This window comes from Euprymna scolopes, chromosome 9 (assembly GCF_053919585.1).
Source record: "Euprymna scolopes isolate OS-2025 chromosome 9, ASM5391958v1, whole genome shotgun sequence".
Taxonomy (NCBI): Eukaryota; Metazoa; Mollusca; class Cephalopoda; order Sepiida; family Sepiolidae; genus Euprymna; species Euprymna scolopes.
Window position 1 is genome coordinate 152,550,704 of NC_136490.1, and position 25,999 is coordinate 152,576,702.

At 34.3% G+C, this 25,999-nt stretch overlaps 1 protein-coding gene across 1 annotated transcript in view; it reads left to right on the forward strand.

Moving 5' to 3' along the window:
* LOC145284935 (uncharacterized) overlaps nt 1-25,999 on the forward strand; it is a 175,649-nt gene that overhangs the window by 36,518 nt on the left and 113,132 nt on the right. Inside the window, exons 7-11 of the mRNA XM_080134033.1 lie at nt 2,587-2,697; nt 5,177-5,347; nt 16,100-16,321; nt 21,491-21,751; nt 22,863-22,967. Coding sequence (XP_079990159.1) covers nt 2,587-2,697; nt 5,177-5,347; nt 16,100-16,321; nt 21,491-21,751; nt 22,863-22,967 — 870 coding nt within the window. The remainder of the gene's footprint in view (nt 1-2,586; nt 2,698-5,176; nt 5,348-16,099; nt 16,322-21,490; nt 21,752-22,862; nt 22,968-25,999) is intronic.

The following is a 25,999-nucleotide window of genomic DNA, read 5'->3' on the forward strand; positions in this document are numbered from 1 at the left end:
CGAATAAATGCATTTCATTTGCACTTTAAAAATGCCGAGTAAGATTTATTTATTTTTGTTTGTTTGTTCCTTTGCGACGGTACTAGACGGCGTAGGGAGTCCGAGAGAGATTTGAACTGTAGCAACACAATTAAAAAGTAACGACCACACCATGCTACACCGGGATCATATCAGATTAGAAACAATTAAATTCGGTGGTCAAGTAGTTAATGACACAGACTGACGACCTTGTTGTTTCGATTCGAATTCAATTTGTTCCATAAAAATCATTTTCACTTATGATGTTGGCATTCACGTGGCCCCCTCCTCTAATCCCTGATTGTTCTCAAGAAATAATTCTGACTAGAAAAATATCAGGGAAACCAATACCAACAATAGAAATTTCGGATTCATATGAATTGATGATTACTAGATATTAATTATTTAATATCAATTGTGTTGGTCAACCTTGGTGATAACAAACCGTATCTTTTCTCGATCTTTCTTATCATGAACGAGGACTTTTTTGTTATGCACATCTCATAACAACTAGTTGTTACGATGCCATGTTGAAATTGAATACTTTTTCTTATATTAAAAAAATTAAATAACTTGATAAACTTCAAGCTCGAAACACGATGGTTTATTCTTTCGTACCACTAATTAAGTTACAACAAAGTCACATTGATGGCGAATCAACCGCAGTTGATCGCCTAGTGACAGAAAAACGAAAGAGAGAGAGAGAGAGAGAGAGAGAGAGAGAGAGAGAGAGAGAGAGAGAGAGAGAGACACACACACACACACAAATATATATGTTAAGCGCATTGATTAATTATATTTTGTTTCGTTAGACCATTTTAATACACCAGGTTACTCTTGTTAAAACTGACTTCAAATTCATCCCAGAGGTTCACCAACCCCGCATATGTGATGTCATCGTCTCCTTCTTCGTATATAACTATTTAATCTGGATCAAAATACCGTAGGTTTACAACGACTGATTTTTGTGTGTGGGAGGGGAGGGATTCCATACTTATAAATGTCCGATAATGTGTTTCCTTATTTTCGAATTTAGTCCGTCAAAACTTACATGCTCATACTCTCCCTCCCTGTCTAAAGTCATAATACGCCTTGCGATAAATACGGATAACATTTCGTGTTTTTTTCCCCATTTTTTTTTATTATCGAATTCAAACAGTTTTATTTGTTTTGTTTTGTTTTTATTTGTTTTTTATTATCGAAATGAAACGAAAAAGTTTTATTTGTTTTGTTTTGTTTTTATTTGTTTTTTATTATCGAAATGAAACGAAAAAGCTTTATTTGTTTTGTTTTGTTTTTATTTGTTTTTTATTATCGAAATGAAACGAAAAAGCTTTGTTTGTTTTGTTTTGTTTTTATTTGTTTTTTTATTATCGAAATGAAACGAAAAAGCTTTATCTGTTTTGGGGTGTTTTCTTTTTGTTTGTTTGTTTTTTGTTTATTTTTACTTGTTTTATTTTGTTTTATTTTATTTTTTGGAGCTGCTATCTTTAAAATTATTACTAATCTGAAAACGACATTAACGTTTAAAATACAGGATAGAAATAGTTTCTAAGATATGAAGAAAGTATAGTTTTAAAAAGTGGCGATCACTTTTCTGTATTAATTTAATGTGAAATGAGCACCCAATTCATGGCCACTTTTTTTTTGGGGGGGGGGCTGATGACTTTTATAGGAGATTTACTTAGTCATTGTGGTAGACCAACACAAAACCAACCAATATGCAAAAATAGTTGACGATATTTGTAAAATCTTACATGGTTTCCAACTTAACGACTTTTAAAGGTTTTCGGCTATACTGAAAACAAATATCGCATTTAAATTTTTCGCAAATAAGTAGTTTTCCGAATATTAAGCAATGTAACTGCTACATCTTAAAAGGTTATAAATTTTATAAGTGGTGGCCACTAATGTACTGAACAAAAGCATTAAAATACATTAAAACACAAAACTTATCCGGGTAGGGAGAAGAGTAACTTATCTAGATTTTGTCACTTTTTTGTTTGTTGGTTTCTCTTAACAGAACTCACCAAAACGGTGAATTGTTATTTTTCATTATTTTTAATGCACCTAATTTCTTTTATAAAAAATTATTTTTCTACTTAAAAAAAAAAGAAGAAATTTCGTTTCATTTCTTTAGTATAGGATTCCATATTTTCGGTCTTAAATAAATTTCTGCTTCTTAATACAACTTTGAGACAAACTATTTTTAGTCGCCAAGGCCAGTAAGTAGCCAGCCAACATTAACACAGCTTCAATTGTTTTTCTTTTTTATGTTCAGTGCCCCCCTTCCCCCATGTAAAAACAATTTTTTAAAAATGTTAAGCGGTCAATATCAGCGCGTTACTTACGGAACACCGGTGACTTTTGGGGGTTGGCAAGAAGAAGAAGAAGAAGAAGAAGAAGAAGAAGAAGAAGAAGAAGAAGAAGAAGAAGAAGAAGAAGAAGAAGAGCATCAGCAACAACTATACTTTATTTTTTTTTTTCGAAAGAAAGAGGCATGCTTCCACCGGGCAACGCCTGTTAGTGGGTACTGCTAGTTAACAATAAAACACTTTCTGTTTGCAGAACTTGAGCATATTTATTCAAGCTGTGATGGTCTTTACAAAGCCGGAATACGATATCACGGATCTTATTTGCTGGGACCCAATCGCCAAAAAATCAGATGTGATTTTAAAGGTAATATAACCATTTAATCGATCGAATTTTATTGTGTATTTGTTATTTGTGTTCATTTAAAATTTGTGGCTCATTTGTTGTTCATATATCGTCGTTCACTTGTTATTTCTTATTTGTTAAGGTGGGGGTCACCGCCTTGCCGGGTCTTAAAATGCATTTTAATATATTTTAATTCATGCAAATTTCGTATTTATTATTACAGTGCCAATTCTCTATTGAGTATTATTGTATAATAGTGATTTCAAAAGTAAAAAAAATATGACTTGGGTGCCGCTAGCTAGAATCGAATCAAAATATTTACCGATGTAGCTTTTCACAGATCGATAAGAAAGGTTTAATATGAAACGATTTAAAGAAATGAATTAAAAAATATGTCGGAAAGATGAAATGAACAGTTTGCATTTCAACTTGCCGATATATATCTATACGCATTATTAATCCATCCAAACAAAGATTTTACTTGTTATAAACCATCCTTGGTGTATAATTACTATTTAATGTTAATTCCGGTGTTATGTGACCAGTAGATTAAGAGTTTATTCGTTAAGTATTAACACACACAGAAAGACAAACATATCTACTGCTCTATTTATATAAATTTATTTATTATTTATATGTTTATGTGTAGTTAATTTTTTATTGATTTGGAGTATGTTTGTAGTTCATTTGTGTTTTTGTGATTAGTTTATACTCAATTTTTAGTTAATGTATCGTTTATAAGTAATTTACTTGTAGTCCATTTTTGGTCCATTTGTTGTTTATATGTTGTTTACTTTTGGTCTGTTTTTGGTTCAGGTATTGTTTATATGCTGTTTACTTGTGGTCCACTTTTTGGTTTAGTTAGTACTTATGTGTTGTTACTTATGGTCCATTTATAGTTCAGTTGTTGCATATATATTGTTTACTTGTGGTCCATTTTTGGTTCATTTGGTGGTTGCATGTTGTTTACTTGTGGTCCATTTGTTGTTTATATGTTGATTACTTGTGGTCCATTTTATTTAATTTGTTTATATGTTGATTACTTGTGGTCCATTTTATTTAATTTGTTTATATGTTTTTTACTTGTGGTCCATTTTATTTAATTTGTATATATGTTGTTTACTTGTGGTCCATTTTATTTAATTTGTTTATATGTTGTTTACTTGTGGTCCATTTTATTTAATTTGTTTATATGTTGTTTACTTGTGGTCCATTTTATTTAATTTGTTTATATTTTGTTTACTTGTGGTCCATTTTATTTAATTTGTTTATATGTTGTTTACTTGTGGTCCATTTTATTTAATTTGTTTATATGTTGTTTACTTGTGGTCCATTTTATTTAATTTGTTTATATGTTTTTTACTTGTGGTCCATTTTATTTAATTTGTTTATATGTTTTTTACTTGTGGTCAATTTTATTTAATTTGTTTATATGTTGTTTACTTGTGGTCCATTTTATTTAATTTGTTTATATGTTGTTTACTTGTGGTCCATTTTATTTAATTTGTTTATATGTTGTTTACTTGTGGTCCATTTTATTTAATTTGTTTATATGTTGTTTACTTGTGGTCCATTTTATTTAATTTATTTATATGTTGTTTACTTGTGGTCCATTTTATTTAATTTGTTTATATGTTGTTTACTTGTGGTCCATTTTATTTAATTTGTTTATATGTTGTTTACTTGTGGTCCATTTTATTTAATTTGTTTATATGTTGTTTACTTGTGGTCCATTTTATTTAATTTGTTTATATGTTGTTTACTTGTGGTCCATTTTATTTAATTTGTTTATATGTTGTTTACTTGTGGTCCATTTTATTTAATTTATTTATATGTTGTTTACTTGTGGTCCATTTTATTTAATTTGTTTATATGTTGTTTACTTGTGGTCCATTTTATTTAATTTGTTTATATGTTGTTTACTTGTGGTCCATTTTATTTAATTTATTTATATGTTGTTTACTTGTGGTCCATTTTATTTAATTTGTTTATATGTTGTTTACTTGTGGTCCATTTTATTTAATTTGTTTATATGTTGTTTACTTGTGGTCCATTTTATTTAATTTGTTTATATGTTGTTTACTTGTGGTCCATTTTATTTAATTTGTTTATATGTTTTTTACTTGTGGTCCATTTTATTTAATTTATTTATATGTTGTTTACTTGTGGTCCATTTTATTTAATTTGTTTATATGTTGTTTACTTGTGGTCCATTTTATTTAATTTGTTTATATGTTGTTTACTTGTGGCCCATTTTATTTAATTTGTTTATATGTTGTTTACTTGTGGTCCATTTTATTTAATTTGTTTATATGTTGTTTACTTGTGGTCCATTTTATTTAATTTGTTTATATGTTGTTTACTTGTGGTCCATTTTATTTAATTTGTTGTTCATTTGCTTGTTTCCTTTCTTTCCTAATTAATTTCAGTATAATTGATATTTCGCTCTGTGGTGCTACATATGTGATTGATCTTTGATTTTGCTATTCTTCTCATCCAGATGGAACTCGTTGTGAACAAGGGTGGATTGGATACAAAGGTGCATGTTACCATTTTAATCCCACCAAAAGAGCATTCCGGGAAAGTCTCAATTATTGTGGCTCTCAGAATTCTGACCTTGTGTCAATTCATGATAGAAACGAAGTGAATTTCCTCAAAAAGACGATAAAAGGTATTTTTTGTTTTTAATTTAGTAATTAAAAGCAAATAACAGGAAAACTAAATTGCTGAAATTCGAATTAAAAGCAAAATAAAATTTGTTCTTATGTGCCTCCGTAGAAATATTAGTATGAAAAAACAAAACAAAAAACAAATCTCGTTTCAACATTAATTCTAAGATATTAGGCTGATGCATTTTATTTTTTCGTTTGTACAATAAAAACAAACATAATTTCCTTGAACAGAGTTTCTTTCCAAGAACTCTCTATGATTAGAACAAATTACCATAAGGTTGTTTTTGAGAAGTGGTGAGTCATTATATATATCAGGTCGGTGCAAAGTTTTGCCGATTTAAAATTTCATCTTGAAAATGGAAAACTATATTTTTGGCATATTTATTCATTATAAAAATGTTTGCTCTCCATAACTTCATGATGAATGCCTCACTTGTAAAAATTATTTAAGTTTTGATAAATTTAACTAATATTTATTATTCTTTTATGGTGTTAACCTAAGACCACCCGAATGGTTTTGAAATCCTCGAAATAAGCGATAATTCGAGGGAGCTAGATCAGAAAAATATGCAGGATGAGGCAAGATTTCTCAATCAAATTCTATGAGATCTTTCGGTCAGTAATGCTGTATGACCGAAGATGATTCCCTTTCTATCAATTAAAGGAAGTTGTTTTTGGATGAACATAGATGAGAATACTCTTGTTCTCTATCTACGATCTGTTTAATTCTGGAACAATACTCACCACATATTTCAAATATGTTGACGACACTTTTGCTATGTTTTCACCGCAAAGTGAAACGTCAGCATTTTTCAATAGGTTAAATTCCTTGCATGGAGCTTTGAAGTTCACTATGGAAAGTGAGAAGAACAATTTTCTTCCTTTCTTGGATGTTCTTGTCGAACGTTCAAAAGGGGGCTTTCTCACTACTATTTACAGGAAGTATACTTTCATTGGTCGTCTTTTGTACCCAAATCACGTAAAGTCAGCCTAATTAATAAATTGGTACATAAACTCTCATGATATGTTCACCTAACAGATTAGACTCCGAACTTGATAAGATCAGGAAAATGTTTATCAATAATGGTTATCCATTGGACCTTACTGATAATTGCATTGATAAGACGGTTGATGATTTTAAATCCGCTAAAAAGTTTGGACCTGCGAAGTGCTCGGTTTATTTAAAACTACCGTAGATAGGGAACAAGAGTATTAAATTGTCTAAACAGATTATTTGAAGTGTTTCTAATTGCTTCTACTCCGTTTCCTTGCGTTTGGTATACACTACGAGACCTGCTTTCTTTTTTTTCACAAAGATAGTTTGCCCTACACCCAAAATAGTAATATTGTTTATCAATTCAAATGCAAGTGCGATGCTGGTTATGTCGGGCGAACATCGTTGCATTTTCTAACACGTATAAACCAGTATCTTCCATCTAAAATCAGACAGAGGAGGGTAGGATCTAGTAGTCTCCTTCTTTCTGTAGCCTTGGACTCTGCTATTGGCCAGCATTTGGTTGACAATCCATGCTGTGCCGATAAATGTAAGATATAGTGGTTCGAGGTATTACACAGAGCAGACTCCAAAAACCATTTAAAGATTCTGAAGTCTGTCTCTATTGCGTTTCGAAAACCTTCTTTATGTCGGCAAAAGGAGACAAAAAAAGCGTTATTTCTCTTTGGGGAATAGTGACTCTTTTTTCCCTCGTTTTTTTTCCCCTCTCGTTGTGGCAATTTTTAGTCGCTTATAATCTTTCTTTTACTCGTTTTTCTTTCTTTCTTAATTCTTCGCACATCCGAATTCCCTTTAGTTCTCTTTAATTTCGTCAATAATATTGCTTTGCTTGCTATCGATATTTTCCTGACGAGATGATAGTCGAAAGAGCTCTCAAGAAATTTGCGCATATATATATATATATATATATATATATATATATATATATATATATATATATATATATATATATATATAGGGGGCATGCATATAAAATGAAAATAAAATGAAACATTGAAATAATAGAATAAAAATTGGAGAAAAACGAAGCTTTATAACAAAACATTTTTTATACAAGAGCAATAATATAAAGCTTATTGTCTATAATAAAATGTTCATAGTACAAGACGTGTTTGGGTAAAAAAAATTGAATGAACAGTAGTCAGTAGTCATTATGTCCACAGAGTGAATATATGCGTATGTGAGTATTTGGCAGCGTGGCATTGTGTATGCGTGCGTTTATCCTTGTTCTTGTTAGAACGTACTTGATAAAACTGATATGCGAGTCAAATAAAAGGTTATTTTGCGACTTGTTTCACATCTCAGCCATAAAGGACACGAAGTGGTTTCTAGAGAATATGTTTTTAGGCTCCTTTCGTTCGGCTGGCTGGTGTAATCTGTCCAAAACTGATTTTCTTGACCACATCTTATAAGAATTTCTGTTCTTACTGACTTATTACATTCACATATAGGTGTTACTTTTTGAAGTTTCGTACGATTTCCATTGGTTGAAAAAACGTTTATGTTAAACCTTTCTAGCTTTAGAAAGTGAAGAAATAGGCATATCGAAACGAACTCGAAGGGAGAGAGAGAGAGAGAGAGAGAGAGAGAGAGAGAAAGAGAGAAAGAGAGAGGATAAACAATTAGAATGATTTGTGTTTTAGTATTCGTTCGAATCTCCTTTCAATGTTTAATTTACTACATACTTCCGAGCAACGCCAGGTAGATACAGTGTGTTTATAAATATTTTAGCCGTCCGAAACTGAATCCGGGTTATGGCTTCTGTTAAGGAGATAGATGATCGGATCGAATGAGATTTTGTTTTACCATTGTTAATGATGCGTGCAACAACAATGACAAATCGTCTCACAATGACACAGCAACGATCGTTTATTGAAACGGAAGCTTATCTCTCATTGCGTATATTTTCTAAAGTGTGGCTGGTTGATTTCATCGTTTGACAAGCAATACGTGACGGAGCGAGAGACTTTCGGTAACCATGCTCTTTACATTATGCTAGAAAATGTACTAAGCGTGTCGTAAAATTCCTTAAAAAAACAAAACAAAAACAAAACAAAACAAAAAACAGAAGGAAACTGAGACATGAGCATGCGAGTATTATGCATTTATTAAACAGTTCACTTCTTGTCAGTAAAAAAAAAATTACTCGAGCTGAGATCGAAACCAAAACCTAAAATCAGCGAGTCAGGTACGATAACCATTAGACCAGCTTGGCACGTCTTTAAAAAGTGTTTCAAACCTAGTTATTCTTAACATAATGTGAAAGATTCGCGCATGCGCAGTCGTGGAACAGTTGACAAACAGATAAAAATCCGATAACCTCATACGTAACAATTTTTCAATTTTGACCCCTTAGCAGCTCTTTTCCTGGATGAAACCCCATTAAAAAGTTTTCTCACACACACATTATCACTTTTATAGATGTATAGATTAAGCATCCAAAATACATGACCGAAAACGTCGTTTCAAAAGCTATTCGAGATAAAGGCCGTGAATTGAATCTCTAGATCAGAATTCAAAGGCAAATAAGAATTATTCCACTTGATTTGTTTTACATAAACCCTTTTGGATAATTAAATTCTAATCTATTGCAAACGATCCAAATAAAAAACAATTAATATTTTGCCCAGGACTTAACCAAGATGAAACGTAATAACCCTGATCGAATTTTAACTTGGTCTGATTGATTCCATAGTCCGCAACGTTAGGGAGATGAGAAAACTTTCAACACATCCTTATGTAGTTGTTACTTTGAAAAATGTAGATTTAAAAACTTAGTTGCCAATCTAACACACACACACACACACACACACACACACACACACACACACACACACACACACACACACACACACACACACACACATATATCTATATCTATCTATCTATCTATCTATCTATATATATATATATGTATGTATATATATAGTAATTTATAAAATATATATGGCGATATATATATATATAGTAATTTATAAAATATTTTGGCGATTAAGCTACACTGAATATTCCGCGTTTCATCCACTCTATGACTCCTCAGGCTTATGCGCATAAGCCTGAGGAGTCCTAGAGTGGATGAAACGCGGAATATTTAGTGTAGCTTAATCGCCATATATATTTTATAAATTACTAACTAGCTCTACCTACGTATTGAGCACTTTTGAAGTAGATACTTAAAGTTTACGCATAAATCTATACTTTCGTATATTAATTTTATGTGAGTAAATTAAGTAGTTATATATATATATATATATATATATATATATATATATATATATATATATATGACACTTACGTCACCCGCGCGTCGTCCAGTGGTGGAATGACCCCGGTTGTCGGTTCTGGTGTTTCCTGATGAGAATGTCAGCGGCCGGTTTCCTGTAACAGCCTCGTCATGCAAAACAATTGAAAAGACCAAGTCAATAGTTGTTTTCTTTTGTTCAAAATTCATTGTATTTCAATTACGGTACAATCGTATTTCGCTGTTAAGTTAGGGACTGGCCGTTTGTTAACTTCTTGGTAAGTTCTTTCGTTTTCGATAAAGACTAAAATACGTGGCAGGTCAATCGATGAGGTGCTTTTCGTTCGAGCTTAGGGGAGCAGATGTCACTCCGTGTCTGTCGGTCTCTGTGTCCCGGTCTCTCAAAGCTCGCTGCTTATATTGTGGGGGCGGGAGCTAAATCTTCTTCTTTTTCTCTCATTCGGCCCTTTAGCCAATCAGGATGCTGGAACCGCTGTCACTCAAATCTTCACCAGGCGGTCTATGCCCCCAAAAAGGGGTTGTTTCTTTCTTCCTCTGTTGGCATTCGGGCGTTCTCAATCTCGGCCGGCGCGGGCCTAATGGAACTTGACATGTCGTAAAAACAGAAAAGTCTTACTTAATTATTTTTGAGAGAACATAAAAACCGCTGAATCCAATTCCACAAAGGCCACGCGTCCCTCCAATAGGGGTCACTTTACCGCCCAGGGCAGTCGACAATGGTCGCTTTGTTAATTGGGATTTCATTGGTATCTACCGTCACCCACGCGCTCAGCGGGCTGTCATGGTCAATTAGTGTTTACAGCTTTCTTGACCAAAAGAAGTATCCCCCGCATTCTTGCCCTATCTACATTTCTTTCGTTTTATTTTTTTTCTCTTTTTTTTCACAACTGGTCTTCTTTCTATGCCTGTCGTTCGCCCCCCCCCTCTTTTCTCGGTCGTCTGCTATTTCTCTTCTGTTCACCACTGTTTTTTTCTCTATGCCTGTCGTTCGCCCCCCCTCTTTTCTCGGTCGTCTGCTATTTCTCTTCTGTTCACCACTGTTTTTTTCTCTATGCCTGTCGTTCGCCCCCCCCCCTTTTCTCGGTCGTCTGCTATTTCTCTTCTGTTCACCACTGTTTTTTTCTCTATGCTTGTCGTTCGCCCCCCCTCTTTTCTCGGATTCCGTTGTGCGCATTCAGCTTGCAGTTTACTGCACATCGAGTCTGTCTCATATATATATATAAGAGAAAGAAAATTAAAACTGTAAGTTGAACTTTACAATCAAAATTTATTGTTCGACTGAATACTCCAAAAAACAATTTACAAAGTCCTTATTCCGAGAAGTTTCAAAGAATGCTATTCTTATTCTTATTCTCATCAGAGGACATAAAGGAATCATCTCCTTTATGTCCTCTGATGAGAAGAATAACAAGAATAGCATTATTTGAAACTCAGTCGAACAATAAATTTTGATTGTAAAGTTCAACTTACAGTTTTAATTTTCTTTCTCTTATAATAAGCTCTACTCTCTATTACGTATTGAGCTTTTTTTAATTCGGTTAGGATTACATTTTCCATATATAAATACTGTTATTTATATTAGTTTGAGGTTTACCAACACTGCATCCATTTGTTTTCTTTAATATATATATATATATATATATATATATATATATATATATATATATATATATATATATAGTAGGTTTTGAAAATATATAGAGCAATTAAGTTATACAGAATTTTCCGCGTCTCATCCATGATTTCTTTATGTCCTCTGATGAGAAATAACAAGAATAGCATTCTTTGAAACTCCGCGGAATAAGGATTTGTAAATTGTTTTTTTGGAGTATTCAGTTGAACAATAAATTTTGATTGTAAAGTTAAACTTACAGTTTTAATTTTCTTTCTCTTATAATAAGCTCTACTCTCTATTACGTATTGAGCTTTTTTTTAATTCGGTTAGGATTACATTTTCTATATATAAATACTGTTATTTATATTAGTTTGAAGTTTACCATTGCGTATATCAGGTAAACACTACATCCCTTTGTTTTCATTAAATTTAAATATATATATATATATACATACATACATATATCTATATTAATTTATATATATGTATATATATGGGTGTGTGTATACATTATCATTGCTATTTTTTGTATTTTAGCATATTTACTCATCGTACATTATATTTTCACTCGATTAGTGGCATGTCTTTGATGTTTCTAGTATTTTCTTTAATTTTGTCGATTTCAAGAATTTGTACGGAATTTAGAACTGAATTTAATCCACGGGAGAAGATTGTTTTCGTTCCGTATTGATACTACACGTCTAAAATAAGGATAAGTGTAAAATGTCTTCATGAACATGTAGCGCAACGGATAAATAGGTTAAGCAAATCAATTCTAAGTATTGGTGCATTGAGGGTTCAGTGATCACTACAGGCAATACTAACAAAAAAAATTAATTAAATTTTAAGCCTCACGTACGGGAAATAACTACTCGGCATGGCTAACCGAACGAGAAAAATTTACTGCCGTGAATTAAATAAGGCGTTCAGTTTAAAATTCTGTATAAAATCACGAGTTCGCTATAAAGATTCCCGAGTTCGGCCTGATTACATCGATTGAAGCGTTGCTAGAAGTAGTAATCCGAATAATACAAATTATCTATCCCTATCTAACGAATTTTGGAGCACCCCAATTCATTCCACGTTGAAACACTGATCTTTTAGCCGACCAACGTGGGCCACTCGAAGAACACTAAATTAAGTGCATCTATCTATCCGTGTTGTATGTAGCCTTTCTATGAAGACCTATGTAGTCCCACTGTTTCTTTTGTTTCTTTGCTTAATATTCTCTTACATATTCAAGTAATTAATATCCTATTCATTCATTTTGATACAAATTAGTTGCTAGAGCAGATAGGTTTTCTCACAGGACTTGAAAGATACAATTTCTTGTAAATGTTAGAAGGAAATCTATTACCAAATCTTCCGCTTGTTTATGTAGAATAGAGAAAGACCTTAAAGTAAGATACTCAATATCTTTATCCATGCGGGGCGCAGAAATACCTGGTGTAGAAACCAGGCGCATAGTTACCCCACTCTGTGTGATGGACCTGTAGATCTGGTCATCCATCTACGAGAAAGAAAACTGATAATAAAACTGGGGGAGGGAGGCCTCCTCAGTCATGGACGACAACCTTTCTAGAGCTGGTGACTCGAACAAATCCCCGGTTTGCAAACCTAACTTGCTTAAGGAGTAGATAGGCTCTGCCTATCGCCAGCTTTCACACCCCTTCTTTGTCTATTAGCCAGGCGTAGAGGTACAATACCAGGGACTCGCCTGAGCTACCATCTACTTGACCTTGTTTCCTGACTAGGACATTGAACGCCGTTCCCCTATTCTGTATTTAAAATTTCTCTCTTTCTCTTAGAAACTGAGCAAATTGGGTTTACTTGAATGCCACTTGTGCTCACTCGACTTGTTTGGGCCGATCTTGTTTGACAGGTTAAGGGTACCTGATTGACAGTTTGTCTGGCTGTTGTTTCCGACTGATAGTACAGATCCCGTAGTCTTTGGTAGCGCTTAGAGCGGCTGCTCTATCATCAGTTGTATAATATCAGGATAGTTGTAGTGCCATGTCACGCATGGAACGGGACCCTGCCCTGCTGCTATCTCTGGTGGGCTTTCACGAGGCCACAACTTTCTAGGCAGGACTTTCTAGACTAGACTAGACTCGGCTAATGGACCTTTGTGTGCATACTTGGCGTCAAAACCGGCCCACTTTGCTCTACGCTCTTTCCCTAACCTTACATTAATCAAAACGTAATGAAATGACAACTCAATAAATATCATGATAAAACCAGATAACCACTCAAACGAAACCAATTCGCCTTCACCTTTGAGGCTCGGTTTCAAAATATCCGTGGGCTTAGAGGTAATCTAGATGATGTAGAGTCTTATCTTTTATTGAAACAAACTTACAATCTTCAATCCCATCTAACTACTTTAACATGACAAGATACCGCCCACTTTGCCGTAAGGATTCGGATAGATATATGCACGGGCTTGGAGTCTATATTCGTAACACCCTTCCTTTAACTAGAGAGAACAATCTTGAATCGGATGATCAGGCTTTTATGTGCTTTCGACTAATATTTTCTCTACCGTTCTCCCTCAAGTCAGGATTGTACCCTGATCGATCATGTCTCTGATAGTATAGATGCAGCACTCTCCTTAGATAATAACGCCCAAATACATGTGTTCGGTGGCTTTAATTTCTCAGCTGGACGCTTTACTTATAGCTCTCTATAGCCCATTCCCTCACACAGGCAATAATGTTCCCAACCCGCCTACCAGATCGTGAACCTCAGCAGGATTCACTCCTAGACCTATTTCTCGCCAAAGTACCTGAGGTTTGTGTGACTAATGCCCACTAGGAACGCAGATCACATAGTGGTATCAGTTGACATCACATTTAAATCCCAACCTCAGGGTGAGGAACCATTGCTCAAAACAACAAGCTACTACAACAGGGCTGACTGGGAAACCATTAGAGAACACATCCAAATGACCCATAGACCGATATCTTATCTCTTCCTGCTAAACAGTTTGCCAATGAGACAACTGAATGGTGCAAAGCGGGCATTGAAGCACGTTCCCACACGAAAGTATTATAGCAAGCCCCACTCAACCCCATGGTTCTCTGCAGATTGTGCAGCTGCCATTGCACAAATACCATGCATGCATTCCGCCGGTTTGTACGTCATAAGTCAAATACAAATAGGCAAAACTTCGTAGATGCTAGAAATCATGGTAAGAGTGAAATAGCAACAGCCAAAAGAAAGCATGCTGAAATATTCAGGGAACGCATTGAATCGCAAAAGATAGGAACTCGTGATTTCTGGAAAATTTATAATAATGTAGTGATAGTGTAATGAATAAAGGGCCATCAGTAATTTCCCCACTGAGCAACAACCCGGAGGTTGCATGCACGGCAATGAAAAAGGCGGAACTGCTTGCCCAGCGATTCGCCCCCAATTCCACCTTAGAGCCAACAAACAACTCCCTCCCAAATTTCTCTATGCGAACTGAAGCCACATTAGATGATGTAAAAATCACCCATTCTCATGTCCGAAAATCTTCTCTCTGACAAACAGTATGGATTCCGGCAATATCGTTCTACTGCAGATATTTTAACAATGATCTCTGAACGCATTTACCATGTATTAGATAGGCGGGTGAAGCCAGGTCTGTAGCCTTTTATATATGTAAGGCCTTTGACAAAGTCTAGCATAAAGGTCTGCTAATGAAAATTAAATCGTACAGTATAACTGAACGTATACTAAATATAATTAAATCCTTCTTAGACAATAGAAGCATACAGGTTGTCATTGATGGACGTACATCCACGCAGCATAACATTAATGCGGAAGTACCTCAGGGGTCAATCCTTGGACCATTATTATTCCTGATATTTATAAACGACCTCCCAGATAATATTTTGTCCGAGATGGGTATATTTGCTGATGATACAACTCTATAATATGCATAAGGAAAGAACAGATATACATAAATCTAAGACAATGGCAGAATTGTTAGAAAATGACCTCCAGACTGTAGTCGAATGGGGTCATAAATGAATGGTATCAGTTTATGGTAGTAAAACTAAGTTGCTCTCCTTTAACAATTACAAGACGCATCTCCAACCTCCTATATCCATGACAAGTAGCACCCTACCTGAGAATTATACTTTCAACCTCCTCAGCCTAACATTTGCGAGCAATATGAACTGGAACAAATACATAGAGGACATTCCTGCAAAGAAGGTGAGTTCCCTCTATTGTGCTAGAAGACTACTCACGCCTGAGAGTATCCTGTACCTCTACAAGGCCACCATTCTGCCATGGAGTATTGTTGCACATCTGGGCTGGTGCTTCTGCCACTAGTATCCCACTCTTGGATAGGGTCCAAAAATGAGTTGTCAATTTAATCGATCCCACTTAATCAACTAAGCTCCAGCCCCTGTCTATTCGCCGCAATGTTGCATCACTGTGCCTGATTTACAAATATTTTAATGAAATGTGTTCTGATTAACTTGTTTCACTTGTACCCCTCGACGTACATATCCCCGACAAACCCGCTTAGCAATAAGATCTCACCCCTTCATTGTTATTGTCGTTAAATGCCAGAAAGCTTTCAATTCTAATACTTTCTTCCCTTGAAAAGCTAGACTTTGGAATTCCTTTCTTGCTGCCTGCTTCCCTGGCTGTGCTGATATGCAGAAGTTTAAATGTAACATAAAAATATATCTTGTTAATCTTTCCTAGGCATTGCCCCAAATAGTTACTCCTTACGTCCAAGTGGTGATATGCTTTGTAAGGGGTGAACATGAGTAAAAAAAATATTCTTCTTTATGTTTCGTAAATAAAAAAAATGGCGACTAAGCTTGAATCTTTCTTTTTTCTTTTTCTTTTTTCTTCAGATTTCAAAGATTTGAAACAGCAACCGAATTGGTACATCGGACTTTATGACAGTTTTCAGTTGAACAACTATATTTGGTCGGACGGGACACTGAAAGTATTCCACGACTTTATTGTCGACTATCCCTCGAAGAACAACTGGCATTGTGTATTTCTAAAGGCCAATGGATGGGTAGACACCCAATGTTGGATATCGGGAGGTCTTATTTGCAAAAAGGAAAAAAGTAAACATTCTTTCTAATTGAATAAATGGCGTACATTTAGGGAACTCTGAAATTTATGTGACATCTTTGCAAACTGTAATAATTGTACTGCACTCATAAAGGCCAACAAGAATGAGAATCGTAGTTTTTTTTATTCAATTAATAGAAATAATCAATCTTTATGTTAAAACATTACGAAATATATCAATATCTATTCTACTACGATAACATGTAATCGAACATCTAAACAAATAATTCCACTATTGATTTTAAACGATCCAATAAATAAAAAACGGCTTTAGTAACCTGAGGGTCTCCGTATCATAGAGAGAAGTCATTATCATCTTTGTTCTTTTACACAATCTTTGAAATATATGTATTATATGTTTGAAAATTTCCAATTTCTTCTTATTATTAACACGGAACATTTTTAAAACGTCTAAGTGAAAAGTGTACGCACCATCTCGTTTTAAGTACTAGCAGGACCCGTGGAAATTCCACTGAATGAGAACTATATTTAATCAACAAATATGCTTTCATAAAGCTGAATTTTTTCTGGAAAGCGAAAAAATAGTCTTTTTTTCATAAAATAAAAACTAATAACAGCTGCAAAGATGACTTTTTAAAGATTCCTATGAAAATAGTGTCCATTGTAATTTTATTATAAAACTGATCCAAATGAGATAAATTAATAAGTACTAATAAATACCCAGAAAGCAATATTGTTTTACATAGTTCAATACAAATAATAAAATAACATTGTAAGAAACAATCTTTAATTTACTCAGTCAGTTCAGCATCTTTTGGCAGACAATGTTGTTCTTTGTTGCCCTGTTTCTTTTGAATGTTCCCTTTTTACATAAGATTCGTTGACTTCTTTCTTTGGTGAAGAACTGCTGCACGTCAAAATTACTACGAGTTCCCTTTTCACACTATTATAATAATGATCATATATTAATATAATGATATTCAAAAACAAGACTACATCAAAGGGAGGTCACTTTCATATTGTTGTCCAGGGTTAGCAAATTAGACTTTTTAAAATAAAATTTCGTGGATTTGGACTTTTTTGAAGCAGTTTGGCCTTCAAAATTTGTATTTGGCCTTTTTAAAAGTGTAATGTACGGACTAACTAAGGAAGGAACACGCAGAATATTATATAGATTAATAGTTTGCATCAATTCGTCCTAAAAGACTTAATAGTAAAGTAAAAGCATTTATAGTTACAATTTTGTTTATGTTAACAATGAAACATAATACGTTCAAATATTTTATGAGGTTAACTTTTCTTGGATAAATTCATGTTTTCTGCTGAGATATAAAATAGTGTTTTAGTTACCTCCCTTTGCTATAAATTATTAATGTTACCAGAAAACACATTTTAGTTCAGTTGCATAAATAACTGAATAATGCGTCTTCTATAAGCACAACATTGTTTATGTACGTCTTTACGTACTGCATTTATTATTCATATTTTTATGCAGCTGATAACAGCATGCGAAGTTTCTATATTTTCCCACTCTATTTCATAAACGGTCACCTTCCCTATTTGCCCCTAGATCGTAACTTCTTAACCTATTCTTGAGAAAACTGCCCGAGGTTTGTTTCATGTAGGATTATAGCCCATCCAGAAAAGCTGGTCACTTTATAAAAATGATTGATTATCATTTGAAACCCCAATCTCAACACGAAGCGCCGTTACTTAAAACGACAAGATATAACCAACGGGCTTATTGAGAATATCTCAGAGATATTATCGATGAAAACCCCATGGAATAAAACCTTTATCTTCTTGATAACCAATGTATAAATGAGGGAATAGAATGAGGTCCAAATAGGTATGGAAACAGTTGCTTCCACGCAGAAATTCCGCAGTAAACCCCACTTTCATCAATGGTTCACTTCGACAACAGTTGCTACTGAACATACGCAGCAAGTTTTCCATCAGATCAATCGTCATAAATTAGCTTCAAATATATATAAATTTATAGCAACAAGAAATCATTATAAAAGTTTAATAGTCGTAGCTAAAAGTAGATAGCTAGAAAACGCATTAAATCGCAGAAATTAGGAACTCACGATCGTTGGAAAATCTCTGGTAATGTGATAAACAGTGAGCAATCAACAATTCTTTCCTCATCCAACAATAATGTCGGATAAAGCTGACATTCTTTTTCAACGTTTCGCCTTCAAATCCACCTTGGATTGCACAAACCACTCTCTCCAAAATTTCCCACTAGGGACAGAAACCACATTTGATGATCTAATCATCACCTCTATCCATGTCCTCGATATCATAAATTTTTTTTTATATCTCCCTATATCCTTGATATAGCAATAAAATAACGTCAATTCTGTAGTAGAATGGAGACAAAACATGGATAGATACATTTAATGCTACTAAGACAAAACTCATTTCTTTTAACAATTATAAGAAACCAACCACGGATTACTATGTTTGATATCACTCTTTCTGAGAGTGTAACATTCAAACTTGCTAACCCAAGATTCACGGATAACATGAATTGGAATAAGCCTGCTGCAAGTAATACAGACTCCCTCCTTACCGTGCTAGAAAAGTTCTCACACCTGCCAGTATCCTATACGAGGTGCCTTAAATAAGTTTCCAGATATTTTTTGTACGAGCATTTAAAACTGTCGTAGACTCTTGGAAATTCAGTGTGTTACTGCTATTCATCTTATGAGATGACTGACCAATTTTTATGAGTTCAGATTCAAATGAACAGCTACAACAGGAATTGGAATACACCTTACTAAAGCCTGATTTTCCTTCGCTCAAGTACCACATCTGGGATGGGGCACCGATCACTAGTCTATCAATTTTATGCAATATGCAAAAGTCTCTAATTCAATAGGTTCTGTACTGTCTACCGAAATACAGCTGTCACATACGGGCGTATATCTATATACCTATAAATTCGAATTATTTTTCTCACTCTGTCATTGATATTAAAAGCGTACTTTTTCTATTTAAAAATTATTAAAATGAACTTCTTAATATATTCAGTTTTGAATATACGAGCGACTACATGTAGGTTAACTAATTTGCATATTCATTTTAAAAACATTAATTACTTATTAATTTTTTGTGATTTTTTGTTAGACTAGTCTGGGTGCCCGGTGTTGCCCGAGTGTTTGGAGGTGTGTGCTGAGCAAAAAGAAAAAAGTTTTAGTTGGTAGACATGCTCGAACCCGTACCGCGAAGGAGAAAAAAAAAACGCGAAAAAGAACGTTGCGTCCATTGCCAACCTGGAAGTGGCGAAGGCCTAAATTAAGGCTAGTTAATCGAAAAGAGGGGATGACTTTCGAAAGTATCGGCAAAAAAACGACCCCTCCTTATAGAAAAGTGCTCAGTTGAGGGTGGAGGAATTAATGTTTTTGGCCAGTTTTTCAATACTTGTCGTCCGAAGGGTCGAGCTTCAAAACGATACTGATCTCGTGAAAATCCATCGCCTCTGTCGAAAGTTTTAAGCGGACATACATACATACATTTAAACAGAAAGGTGAGATTTATATTACAGAAGATAATTAGTTTTAATTTTTCATTTCATACGCTGAATTGAATTCTATTTATGCATATTTTCTAAATTCTGTATAATTACGTAGAATTTAAGTTAAAGTGGAAATATTTTTCTCTCTTTCCATTCTCTCTCTCTCTCTCTCTCTCTCTCTCTCTCTCTCTCTCTAGTAACATTGTGGGATGTATGCTAAAGTTTTCTACCAAATTCATCTCTGAATATTTGGTTTGCAGAGTTGACATTTGGTATATAGGGTATTTGGACCTGTAGCATACTTTCGATTTGGCTTTTTGCCGACAGAATTGCTGCTGAGGGGACAAGCTTGAAAACAAAATAGTTGACCTTGACAAGATAAGTCGAATAAAATACTACTCCTGCTGTTACTTTTGCACATGCGCAAAATTAAACATTCATGGCTCAAAGTCGCTTAATTTTTAATCTATCGTACCCATCTGTCGGTAGTTCAGATGATAACGACGCTGGAGAGGTAAATAACGATTAAGTCTGGAGCGCTAAGCCTTCTGCTTTCGATTCTAGCGGATGGTACCTAAGTCATATTTATTTTTTAATAACTTGTATTCTTCCTATATATTGGATAATAATCATTAGAGAATTGGCTCTATAATAATAAAGAAAATTGCATGAATAAAAATATAATATTTATGCATATTTGACGATCTGGCTACGTCGGGCGACCTGCTAGTTTATTTGATGCACCTCTGTTTCTCCTTTTATGTATACTTGATGAAATGATTTAGAAGAAGAGCACTCTGGCCTGCAACAAATGATTGTCAAACCTCGTCTGCATTTCGCAGTAAAGAAGCCTCAAGTAATTAGCAATGAATTAACCACTTCTCAAAGAGAGAAGACAAAGCCCAAGCTGGTGGACCTCCTAGAACTACCCAGGACCAAAGACATACCGCAGTCAACAGGTAACAAGCCATCTCAACATTGGCTTAGTCTCTGTTGCTATGGTAACAAGGTAAAAGTGACAATGGCTGACTCATGTCTAAAAAGCATCTCTATCTCTAAAGTTTGAAGCAATACAAAATTCTTTTAAGTTGCATTTATGTTTCGAAATTTTTTTTAGATGAGAATAATTTGTATTTTTGGACTATTACTCTCGGTTTTTATTTTACCAACGTTTCTGTCGCTATTACTTCCCGCGTTCCTCATTCGCATCTTTTCGAACGTCGGAATTGCAAAGTGAACTCTTTATTAAATCCACGAGGATTGATTTTTCTCGTTCTTTCAGTCATATTCTGGTAAAGTGTTCAGTAAATTTTATTTTTCAATCAGGTTGTAGTGAGGAGTGAACCTTCAAACACCAGAAGACTGTCATTTAGAATTGATTGTTATTCAACGCATTTATCCGTTGTGCAACGGTTCCATAGCTAAGAAGAAAAGAAAACTTTCTTAACATTTCTATTTAGCCATGGTAGCCGAAAACAGAGTTATCAACTATCGGTGATTAAAGAAAAGGTTAAGTTCGAAATTCTGTACAGACAACTCAAATTCGAAAAAAAAAAAATGCATATGAAGAAGGTCAGAGGTTACATCGGCCGAAAAGTTGTAAAAGTAACAACAGAGGTATAGTTGTTTGAATAATCTCAACAACACACGTAAAATTTGTTGTGCATGTATTTTTCAGATTCTAACCAATGCCTCATGATAAAGGACACATCTGATAGCAGTCATTCGTCTGAGAACCCCCAAATGAATCCTGGTTTGTGCTTTCAAATGTGTCGCGGTCTCAATATGCGTGTGTCAGCTGTGAATAATGACACGTGTCATTGCTATCCCAACCTGCCTTCGCACAACGTCCTTAATTGGGCAGAGTGTTCGCATTTCTGTTTCCCAAACTCACATCAAAGATGTGGGGGAGGAGAAAACATTTCATTTGTAACAAAAGGTAAGCAAGTACAACCGATTCAAAAACAATACTTTTATTTTCAACTTTCGTCGACCTTACTACACCTGTCGCATAAAAAAGACGTTGTGAGTCTACTTCTGTTCTATCATTATTTTCATGGAAAGTGCTCGATTGAATATCCATCTGCGGTCCCCATAAAACATACTAATCAAACACTCGTCTAGTTACACCCACTGTCAAGCTAGATAGTCTTTATCAATATGATGCGGAATCCGAAATCGACACTAAGGGCGGCGAATCACTATATGTCACCTTTAATTAATTTGTAAAATGTAGTTGACGAATAAAAACAAAACAAAAAAAAACAAACTAAACGAATTCCAGTTGGTCTCTTTTGTATATAGGAGTGAAATGACAAATGCTCTTTGTGTAAACGTAAAGTTGAGCTTAAGGAGTTTAGAGGATATTGATCATTGTAATTTCATCTACCGATATAGCAGCAGCCAAAAGTAACAGTTATAAACGCCGACTGTCGTCTAAATGACCGAGTTTCGATCCCGGAAGTTTCTAGTTTAGCCGCACTGAAGAGCTGTAATACAGCTCAACAGTTTGCCTGTGGAGATAACTATATATATATATATATATATATATATATATATATATATATATATATATATATGTGTGTGTGTGTGTGTGTGCGTGTGTGTGTGTGTGTGTGTGGAAATTATGAATTAAATTATGTAGAATTTAATAATTATTATTACTCATTTGTCAAACAATAAATTTTGTTGTAATTTTAAATAATTTTATTCAGAATTTCCATATTATTGCTCTATCTCGCATATTGAGCTTTTTTATCTGCTTGGGATTGTCTTATAAATATTGATATTTATATTTATTTGGACTTTAAGTTTACAGTATGATACGCCTTGTAATCCTATGGCACTTTAGTAGTTCATTTAATACACACACACATACATACACATATATATATATGTATGTATATATATGTGTGTGTGTATGTATGTGTGTGTGTAAGGGTGTGTTCTATTGGCCTGCTTCAAAAATAACAATTAGGTAATTTTATTGAAAAGACTAATTTATTAGAATCTCAGGTATTAGAATCTCATTTTTATTAATGCCTTTTTAGAATCTGGTCAACCTACAGCTTTGAGTTGTTACGAGTTGCAGTTGCAAGACATGGCCAATCCATATACGAAAGATTCGGCAGGAAAACCTCTTTGTACAGATAAGAGTAAGTCAGATTTTATAATCTTTTGTCTTTTTTTATTTCACCGTTTCATAAGATCAGTTTAAATAGTTCCGTTTCCCTATTAACGGATAAATGTTGAGAAAGTGAAGTTATTTATCTCCCTTCCACGGCGAGATGGTGTGACACAAGATTCGGAAAGAAGAATTTGAAAAGCCAGCGTTCTAGAGGAATACCACTGCGGCCTGCAAAAATATGACTGGACAGCTCAATCGGTATTCTTCGATAGAGGCGCCTCAAGCGATCAGCAATAAAACTAACTAATTTTCAAAGTGAAATGGTAAAGCCTGGGATAGTGATCCTCCTAGAACAGCACAAGAGAAGATTGGATTGTTGGGATTGCTTGTGCTCCAAACGTCGGCGGTGCTCGGACAAAAGCAATCTTTAAAATGTTGGGAAAGTGAATAGAAAAAAGTATTGAACCATTTAAACTGATCTCTCTCTCTCTCTCTCTCTCTCTCTCTCTCTCTCTCTCTCTCTCTTTGTCTGTCTCGGTCTTTGTCTCTTTCTCTATCTCTCTCTCTCACTCTCTCTCTCTCTCTCTCTCTCTCTCTCTCTATATATATATATATATATATATATATATATATATATGTTCATATATAGACTTTGTCCAAACCTATATATGAAGATACAACGATATAATGACGGTAATGTATTTTTATTCAACTATTCTATATATTTATATTGTCTTCTTTATTCTATATTTTTCTATTTTTCCTTTTAGTAGTTTTTCTTCCCCATTTCCCGATTTTGTTCTTCCTAATGTTTTCACCCTCATTTTCTAAGACCGAGGATTGAGTCTTACGTGACAAAGGGTCCTTTGGGAAGAGATCCCTTCAATAGTTAAGACGCCTCCCTCCTTTCTTTAAAACTTTGTTCATATTTGACCCAAATCTATTTTCCGATTTTGATTATAGAAAATGTCTCAAATTTAAGGTTTAAGCTAAAGAAGTCTTAAAACGAAATTGTACTTCAGTATGTATGATATCTAGTGACTATAGATCAAATTTATATATATACTAGCATTTCAGCCCGGCTTTGCCCGGGTGTTTTGAGGTGTACGCTTAGCAAAACAAAAAAAAAGTCAATTTTTTTTTTAATTTGACCCTTAAAATTTATAGTTTCGGGCTCAAATCACTTTATTAAGTTAGATCCAGGTTCAAGGAACCTATATATAAAATTTCAAGTGTCTAGACCCAAAATTGTCGGAGGAGTTTGGTAGAGTTCTTAAAGGTCAAATCGTTGAAATTTGACCCCTTAACAGCCAAATTTCTGGCTGACACCCGTCACATCGATTTTCCCAAATCTCAGTACCCGGTATTTCAAATTTCGAGTCTATAGACTAAAAATTGACAGAGTTATTGCGTAGGGAAATGTACACAGACAGACAGACAGACAGACACGTTCACTTTTATATATATATATATATATATATATATATATATATATATATATATATATGTGTGTGTGTGTGTGTGTGTGCACGCGTGCGCGCATGTGTGTGTGTGTGTGTGTGTGTGTGTGTGTGTGTGATAAAAGGATTTTTGTTTTTAAATCCGACGATATGAATTTAAAATGAAAATGAAAAAAACAAAAAAAAAAAACAAAATGCTGGACGATTCGTCTGTTCCGTGGGTCTTATTCAAGAGATTGTAGATGTTTTTTTTAGCTGTTTCCAAAGATGAAATGTATCCCTTCAGCTTTCAATTAGTATGGAAAAATCAGGATAGAAATATGCATCGTTTGTCACTTCCTTTTTGTAGTTATTCATAAATTAGTTGTAGGCTGTTTTTAGTTAAATTAATTAACCGTTCACTTTTTATAGATTTGAACAGTTTATTTACTTACAATTCAGGTAATAATTGCTCACATCAGTGAGGAGTAGCGAAACGGTGCGCATTCTCTCCTGATTGTTGCGCATTGTCGTGTACCAAATCGGACATATTGTTGAGCTTATATAACTGCGTCTTGTATGCCTAGTGTTTATAAGGTATACATGTTTCTGTAATCGATGCCCGTGTATCGTTTAGTGATTAGAATTATGAGAACAGTTACTTTTCTTTGTATATGAGGTGTATATACGTGTCGATCTGTTACGTGTATAGTTAATAGTCGTTCTATGTGTATGTAGGTGTGTTCACGTATTCACGACAATAACGAATGAGACAATAAAACGGACAGATTTTAACACGGACGAATAACATCTTTGTCTGCTGGACATTCACGTAATTTATTGTCTTCCTCTCCTCTGACTTAGGCACCTGAATTGAGGGCATCTTCCTCAAAATGGAACACGCAAAATGCCGAGTTATCATTTCCAGATCTTTATTTCCAAATGTTCCGCGTCTCAGAGTTTGCATCTCTTAACCGCCTCTAGTACATTTTCCTTAGTTTGTTAGTGGATGCTTCAATCGGACCACAAAGACAACTTCTGTTACTAACTAACCCAGTACCTAGCTAACTCCCAACTGGTCTCTTCAGCTTTCCGTTATCTACTAACCCCTAATTCTAAGTTCTCTTGGCTTATGTGTCTCTGACGTAAGCAAGAGTGGACAAGCTTGTTTGTTACGCAAGCCACATCGTTGTTTACTGAAACAAATTCCAAACTAGCTTTATTTATGCTTTTCCTCTATACACAACGTTTTTCTTTGAGCCAAAATTCCTCAGTTAAGTATTTAACATAAATATTTTCCAACATTCTTTTCTTTTAAAACATTTTTCTGGATATCTTTTAACTTATAATTCACTAAAGAAAACGAATAAACGTGACTCTTTATTAAGTATGGTGTGCCCGGGCGACAGCAAAAATTCCTGCTGAGAGAAAAGAATAAAATAATAGACAACTTTGTTTAATCTATCAACAACAATGTTATTTTAAGAGTTGAGCGAAAACATATTCGGTGAGCCGGTGCAAATAATGATAATTCATGTTTTGGAGAATGAATGTTTACACCTCGAGGACAGCTCACCTGACCTCAGGATCACGGGTGTGATCCCGGAAGCCTGATAAACTG